This window comes from Citrus clementina, unplaced genomic scaffold (assembly GCF_000493195.1).
Source record: "Citrus clementina cultivar Clemenules unplaced genomic scaffold, Citrus_clementina_v1.0 scaffold_3, whole genome shotgun sequence".
Taxonomy (NCBI): domain Eukaryota; kingdom Viridiplantae; phylum Streptophyta; class Magnoliopsida; order Sapindales; family Rutaceae; genus Citrus; species Citrus x clementina.
This window is the reverse complement of record NW_006262339.1, coordinates 30,145,853-30,153,868: the sequence shown is the minus strand read 5'-3', so window position 1 is coordinate 30,153,868 and position 8,016 is coordinate 30,145,853. Positions and strand designations below refer to the sequence as shown.

At 33.1% G+C, this 8,016-nt stretch overlaps 1 protein-coding gene and 1 non-coding gene across 2 annotated transcripts in view; both read right to left on the bottom strand.

Moving 5' to 3' along the window:
• LOC18049870 (cytochrome P450 CYP72A219) overlaps positions 1-1,041 on the bottom strand; it is a 6,279-nt gene extending 5,238 nt beyond the window's left edge. Inside the window, exon 1 of the mRNA XM_006442239.2 lies at positions 728-1,041. Within this exon, the coding sequence (XP_006442302.2) occupies positions 728-1,022 (295 nt within the window). The 5' untranslated portion in view covers positions 1,023-1,041. The remainder of the gene's footprint in view (positions 1-727) is intronic.
• Positions 1,042-4,412: 3,371 nt separating this feature from the next.
• On the bottom strand, positions 4,413-4,519 carry LOC112100542. The gene has a single exon (XR_002906910.1). It is a non-coding gene; the product is annotated as a small nucleolar RNA R71 (small nucleolar RNA).
• Between the last annotated feature and the right edge of the window lie 3,497 nt (positions 4,520-8,016).

Genomic DNA, 8,016 nt, shown 5'->3' with positions numbered 1-8,016 from the left:
GGATCATAATTTTTTATTATTATGAAAAAATTATTCCTTTATGGAGTATTTATATTTCAAGGTTTCTACTATATTAATTCTCATGGTTGGTATAAATAACTCTCGGTCAACTAAGACCAATATAAAAATATTTAAAAATATATATATCACAAAATGGAAAAACTAAAGATATATTGATTATTAAAAAAATTCTATATCAATCCGCTTTTGATATATAATTTTTTTTTTAAAAAAGACAAAAGAAATCTTCAGAAACAGACACTTGGTTGAAAGTTTCCAAAAACCGTCCCCTTTTTTTCTTTTGGTCCCTTCTCCCTTGTGGAAGAATGACACATTGGTCCTTACTATTCTTCATTTTTTAATCACTCTACTTTCATGACATAACTATGATTTTAATGTTTGAATTTTATTGTTGAAGAGTAACATGACTTTTGATATTTAAAAAAAAAAATCATACTATACCAATAGAGTGAAATTAAGATAATAACTGTAAAACGGTAAAAAATAACTTTTTTTATTACGATTTTAACATTAAGGGTGTAATAAAAAAAATTAAAAAATCAAATAGCAAGTGATAAAAATAAGAAATATTAAGAACTTATGTGCCATTCTCCTTTTCCCTTTAAAATTAGAAAAACTTGAATCTTATTTAATTTTATTGATATATAAGCAAAATAAAATTATTACCAAGTAAAGTTGAGTGAGATAAATTAGTAGGAAGGCTTACCAAAATTGGTGATGATATGATGGTGGAAAGGCAGAATTCGCCGGGCGATATCGTCGGAGAGGCTGATGGGTCTGCTTTCAGCTTCTTTAGTGGTCTGGGCAAGCTCTTTCACGTCTCCATGAAATACTTTGTAGGAGTTTCCGGAGAATCCTTGCTCTCTGAGGAACTTTTCTAGCTTCTTTGGCTTTAGCCATACCCAATTCAGTAGCATCCACCAGGCACATGCTACGGCTAGAATAGCTGTAGAGAAAGCAATGGAGAAAGTCACAGCCCAAAGTGTAGCCTCCATTTTCATTGAACAGAACAGAGAGGAAACAGACAGAGACAGGGAGAGAGAGAGGCTGTGCTTAACTACTATATATCTTGATTCTTGATGAAGCCTCTTGGCAGGCGATTTATTATATTCCTCATTTTAAAATATCGGGATATCCAATTCTGTCGCGTTTGTGGGTCCCTCATCGTGTCTCTTGCATAGAAATGATTTATGGAAAAAGTAATGATACAGCCACAAACTCTTGTACAAACTTATTTTGTACAAACTGACGTGGCATTAATTCATTGGTTGAATAAAAATATAAATTAATAAAAAAAAATCATGTGGGCCAAGTGATATTTAATTTAACCAATCTTATCATGCCACATCAGTTTGTACAAAATAAGTTTGTACAAGAGTTTGTAGCTGTATTATTACTCTTATGGAAAGAGTAATGATACAGCCACAAACTCTTGTACAAACTTATTTTGTACAAACTGACGTGGCATTAATTCATTGGTTGAATAAAAATATAAATTAATAAAAAAAATCATGTGGGCCAAGTGATATTTAATTTAACCAATCTTATCATGCCACATCAGTTTGTACAAAATAAGTTTGTACAAGAGTTTGTAGCTGTATTATTACTCTTATGGAAAATGATATTCGGCCACCCTCGTTAGTCGTTACAGAGGGAAGGCAGAAACGACATGCTTATATGCCGTTTTGAAGTTTTAAATTTGAGAATTAAAAACAAATTTTATCATTAAAAAATAATAAAAACTAATCAAAACAAATTAAAAAATCTAAATTTTTATCCCTCTCCTCACTCACCCCCTCTCTCTCTCTCACCCGCTCTATCCCTCTCGGCTCTCACTCTCAGCCACGAAGCTCGTTCCCCTTTCACTCACCCACAAGCTCACTGTCAATATTTTACTCAGATCTCAGCTAACGCATCATCAAAACCGCAACCATGACGCTAGGATTAGGAGGATCCAGCGTCGTGGGTCGGTTTCTTTTCTGATCTTGCCCTTTTTTGTTCAATCTATTTATGCCCTTGATTGATTTATTCTCTTTGTTTTGTTGTGTTTCTTGTTCTGGCAAAATCTATCGCAGTTGTTGCTTTTATTATTTTATAATATTTTTTGGGTGGTTTTGTGTAGTCTTATGAACATTCTTTTTGGCATAAATGCATCTGGGTTACTACGTTTGATTGTTAATTAGACTTGATCCGTAATTCTATGCGTTTTTTGAAATTTTTTTCTCAAAATTAAGTTAATTTAGTTTAATATTATTATATTATTGTCACCTAAAATTAGTATATTTAATCAGTTAAAGAAATTCTTTTGACACAGCCTTTACAAAACCTTTTATGTGATACTTGATGAGCATAATTTATATATATATTTAACCCTTAATAATATAATTGCTAGTTATATTTATTTATTATTTTTAATTAATTGAATTGTTTTATTGAATGGGGAATTAATTGAAGATTGTTGATAAAAAGGGCATGAAAACACTTCAAATTGAGAAGGAATAAAGATTAAATTGGAAGACAAAAATGTAACCAAGAATTAATGGAAGTCAAGAAGACCAAAATTGGAAGTCAATCTCTTCAAAGGATGAACGGTGGGCATGCATTTGGAAAGCAAAGATTTGGCAATTTGGAATGCATGTGCTGGGCATTAAAAGAAGAAATCATTAATTGGCCTTTTGCTTTTGTGGTCAAACGCGTGCTTTGCTTTCAAAGTTTAGTAAGGAAATAATTTTAAAAGGCCTTGGTGAGTGGGCTTTATAAGTCGGTGGAGAAGAATTAATGCAATTAGAATCCAATAAGGATTAAGCAAGTCAGTAACATTATATAAAGGCAAGAGGGCCACGGGAGGAGAGAGAACTGGAGACGCAAGGATTCAAGACAGAGAAGAAAATCTGCAGCAATTCGGCTTCCCCATGGCTGAATTTATTTATTTTGTTGCTCCCAATTCAAGTATGTCTAACTAATTTTCTTATACTGAGGTTAAGGATGAAACCCTATTCAATGAAATAATTATCTTTTTATTTAATTAATTCCCTATATATGTTCTTTGATGATTATTGTTTTTATTTCACATGATTAATTGGATGTTAATAAAATCTTTTCATCAATTCTGTCATGCATTATTGATTGTTAGGATTAATATTCGATTAATTCTATGCTTGGATCTATAAAGTTTATACATGATTATCTTTGATTTTATGTCTTTCATTAAATTGTTTACATGGAGTGCTTAGGAAACTTTGACTCTTTGTTATTCAATATGTTTACATGAGATTCTTAGATGTCATATTATTAAGCAGAAAAAGAACCTACATTAGATTTAATTACTTGGGCTTAATTGTTATATCCATGAGATGACATAGATTGATTTCGAGTTGTCACTCTAAAATTGGGGATTAATTAATAATTAGATAATTACTAGTTGAATAGTGGTGGATTCTGAAACCTTGGTAATTCTTATCTTATTGAATTCTCCTTTATTTTAATTGTTTCCTTAGTTTAATTGGTTTAATTTTCTTAAAAACTCAATTTGCTCAACTAGGTTATAATTAATATTAATTTTAGATTTAAATTAAACTTTTTAATTTATAACAATCCCTGTGGGATCGACCTCGTTACCACTATTCTATTTCTAGATTCGTGCGCTTGCGAGTATATTAAAATTTTCACAACAAGTTTTTGGCGCCGTTGCCGGGGATTGTGCTAGAAAGTCAAGTTTAATCTAGGTTAATTTGATTTTTCCACTAGTTATAATTTAGGTTGTCTTTTATTTTATTTATTCGATTTTTATTTTTTTTTTATTTTATTTTGAATTCATTCTTTAGTTGTTTAATTTCGTTTATTCTCATTATTGTTGGTTTATTTTATTTTATTTTCTTTCCTTGTCTGGTTAGTTTATGAGTGTTTGGGAACGTGATTCAACAAATCGTTTGGTTAAAAGAGAGTCAAAAATTGATAGTAGTCAAGCTAGTTCTTTAGAAGTGATGGATGACCCAAATAGATTATTGCCAATACTTCCACCAGTGTAAGCAGAGAAAACCCTTAGCGAATACTTTTCACCACTTGCAGCCAACCAACCATCTTGTATTGTGTTGCCACAAACTACAGCAACACACTTTGAACTTAAGCCCTCTGTCATTCAACTTTTGCCATCTTTCCATGGGTTAGAAAGAGAGGATCCATATTTGCACATTAAGGAATTTCTTGACATATGCTCTACATTCCGTTTTCAAAATTTTAATGATGAGTCAATTAAGCTTCGTATGTTCCCTTTCTCATTAAAAGACAAAGCAAAAGCTTGGTTGAATTCACTTCCTGATGGATCTATTAGTACATGGGATGAATTGAGTAATAAGTTTCTCACCAAGTTTTTCCCTATGTCTAAAACAAATGCCCTTAGGAGAGAGATAAGTGATTTTTATCAAAGAGAGGGTGAGCAATTTTACGAGTGTTGGGAAAGATTCAATGATTTACTCCTTAAGTGTCCCCACCATGGTTTTGAAAAATGGAGACTTATATAATGCTTTTATAACGGTTTAACCATGTCAAATCGTCATATGGTAGAGTCTATGAATGGTGGGAGATTTTTGAACTTACATGAAAGGGCTGCATGGGATTTCTTTAATTCACTTTTTGAGAATTCTCAACAGTGGGATTTTTCAAATCAAAGAGAAAAATCATCTCAAGTTTCTAGAAAGGGGTTATATGAAGTTAAGGATGATTTTGATGTGAAATCCACTATAGTTACACTTTCTAGGAAAGTAGATGCCTTAGCTCTAAACCAATCAATGAATCATCATCCTAGTGTAGATAATGAGGTTTGTGCTATTTGTTCTAACTTGTCTCATACAGCACAGAATTGTCCATCATTACCAGTCTATCAAGAGGCTTATTCTGAGCAGGTACATGCCTTACAATCATATGAGAAAACCCCTAATAATCCATATTCACCCACATATAATCCTAATTGGAGGAATCACCCTAATTTTTCTTGGAAACAAAATCAGCCTTTGTCAAACCAAGGAGGACAACAGTTGAACATGTCCAATCAACAATTTGTCCCTCCTAACCAACTACATCCTCCTGCCCAACAACCTATGTCTCAATTTGTTGCACCCCAACAAAGAAAGCCTTCTTTAGAGGATACACTTCAAAGTTTCATTCAGTCAACCCAACAAGCTTTTCAGTCAAACACTCAAGCTATTCTAAAGCTTGAACATCAATTGGGTCAATTAGCAACTACTGTAGCTGAGAGAGAAAAAGGAAAATTTCCAATTCAACCAATTCCTAATCCCAAAGGAGTGCACGAAGTTGGATCGAGTTCAAGCCATCAGCATGAAGAAGCAAAATCTGTTATGACCTTGAGAAGAGGAAAGTTATTTGACAACAAGGTGGAGGTTCAAACAAGAAAAACATATGAGCCTACTTCTTCAGATCCAGTTCCATCACAAGACCCATCACCAAATGATCCTGAAGAGAGTGGCCCGCCAGCTTACATTCCCAAGGCTCCTTTCCTCAAAGGTTAACAAAGGCAAAGAAAGGGACTTCAACAGGTGAGATTATGGAAATCTTTAAGCAGGTAAGTATAAACATCCCTTTACTCGATGCTATTAAGCAAGTTCCTTCCTATGCCAAGTTTTTGAAAGATTTATGTACTAAAAAGAGAAATTTACATGTCACTAAAAAGGCATTTTTAACTGAACAAACTAGCAATTTACTTCAATGTAAAATGCCACCAAAATTTAAGGATCCTGGTTCTCCTACTATCTCATGTGTTATAGGGAACCAATGTTTTGATAAAACATTATTGGATTTGGGTGCTAGTGTTAATCTCTTGCCTTATTCTGTTTACATGCAACTTGGACTAGGTGAGTTAAAATCAACTCCTATTATTTTGCAACTTGCTGATAGATCAATGAAAATACCTCGTGGTATTATAGAGGATGTGTTGATACAGATTGACAAATTTTATTATCCTGTTGATTTTATCGTTATTGATACTCAGCATGTACATGATCCTAAGAAACACACTCCAGTTATTCTAGGTCGTCCTTTCTTAGCTACAGCTGATGCTCTTATTAATTGTAGGAATGGAAATATGCAGCTATCTTTTGGTAATATGACCATGGAATTGAATATTTTTAATGTTACCAAGCAGCCACAAGAAGAAGATGAATTTGTTGAAGCAAATATGATAGAGGAATTAGTAGAAGATTCATTCATTTCTAACCATACTGATGATCCATTAGAGGCATGTCTAACTCATTTTGATTTATCTTTTAATGATGACAGTGCAATTGCAGAAGTCAGTGCTTTACTTGATGCACCTCCAATTACGGACACAACTAAATGGAAGACAAAGTCAGAACTACTGCCTCATTCTGAGAAGAAAATTGGCCCATCTGTAGAGGCACCACCAAAATTGGAACTCAAAGCATTGCCCGACACTCTGGAATATGCATTTTTGGGAGAATATGACACTCTACCTGTTATTATTTCTTCTTCCCTCAATCTTGAGCAAAAAGGTAAGTTGTTAGGTATTCTAAAAAAACATAAGGAGGCAATAGGATGGACCATCGCTGATATTAAAGGTATTAATCCAGTAGATTGCATGCATCGTATTCATCTTGAAGAAAATGCTAAACCTATTAGGGAAATGCAACGTAGGCTAAATCCTAACATGAAAGAAGTGGTAAGAGCTGAAGTAATCAAATTATTAGATGCAGGAATTATTTATCCTATTTCAGATAGCTCTTGGGTTAGCCCTGTGCAAGTTGTTCCTAAGAAATCTGGTGTTACAGTAGTTACTAATGCTAATAATGAATTAATTCCCACTAGAGTAACTACAGGTTGGCGTGTTTGCATTGATTATAGAAAATTGAATTCATTCACAAGAAAAGATCATTTTCCTCTTCCATTTATTGATCAAATGCTTGATAGACTTGCAGGTCATGATTTTTATTATTTTCTAGATGGATATTCAGGTTATAATCAGATCCCTATAGCTCCAGAGGACCAGGAGAAAACTACTTTTACTTGTCCCTTTGGAACTTTTGCATATAGGAGAATGCCATTTGGTTTATGCAATGCACCTGCTACCTTTCAAAGATGCATGCTTAGTATTTTTTCTGATATGGTTGAGAGATTTCTTGAAGTATTCATGGATGATTTTTCTGTTTATGGAGATTCTTTTGATGAATGTTTACAGCACCTAACATTAGTTTTGCAGAGATGTAAAGAAAAGAACTTGGTTCTAAATTGGGAAAAGTGTCACTTCATGGTAAAACAAGGTATTGTTCTTGGTCATATAATTTCCAGCAAAGGTATAGAAGTCGACAAAGCTAAGGTGGATTTAATTTCTAATCTTCCATATCCTAAATCCGTAAAAGAAGTAAGATCTTTCCTTGGACATGCTGGTTTTTATAGAAGATTCATTAAAGATTTTAGTAAAATTTCTAGACCTTTATGCAATTTACTTGTTAAGGATGCACCTTTTATCTTTGATGAATCTTGTCTTGATGCTTTTGCAAAGCTTAAGAAATTGTTGACTTCTTCACCTATCATTCAGCCACCTAATTGGGATTTGCCTTTTGAAATTATGTGTGATGCATCTGATTATGCTGCATGAGCAGTTTTAAGACAAAGATTAGATCGTGTGCCTTATGTGATTTATTATGCTAGTATGACATTCAATGATGCACAGTTGAACTATTCAACTACAGAAAAAGAAATGCTAGCTGTGGTATTTGCACTTGATAAATTCAGATCTTATCTTATAGGTTGTAAAGTGATTATTTTTACTGATCATGCTGCTTTAAAATATTTGTTTACTAAGAAAGATGCCAAGGCAAGATTGATTCGTTGGGTGTTGCTTTTATAAGAATTTGACATTGAATTTAGAGATAAAAAAGGTTCTGAAAATGTTGTGGCGGATCATTTATCTCGCCTTGATCTTAAATTTATCCAGAATCTTTACCTTTGAATTGAGTCTTTCCC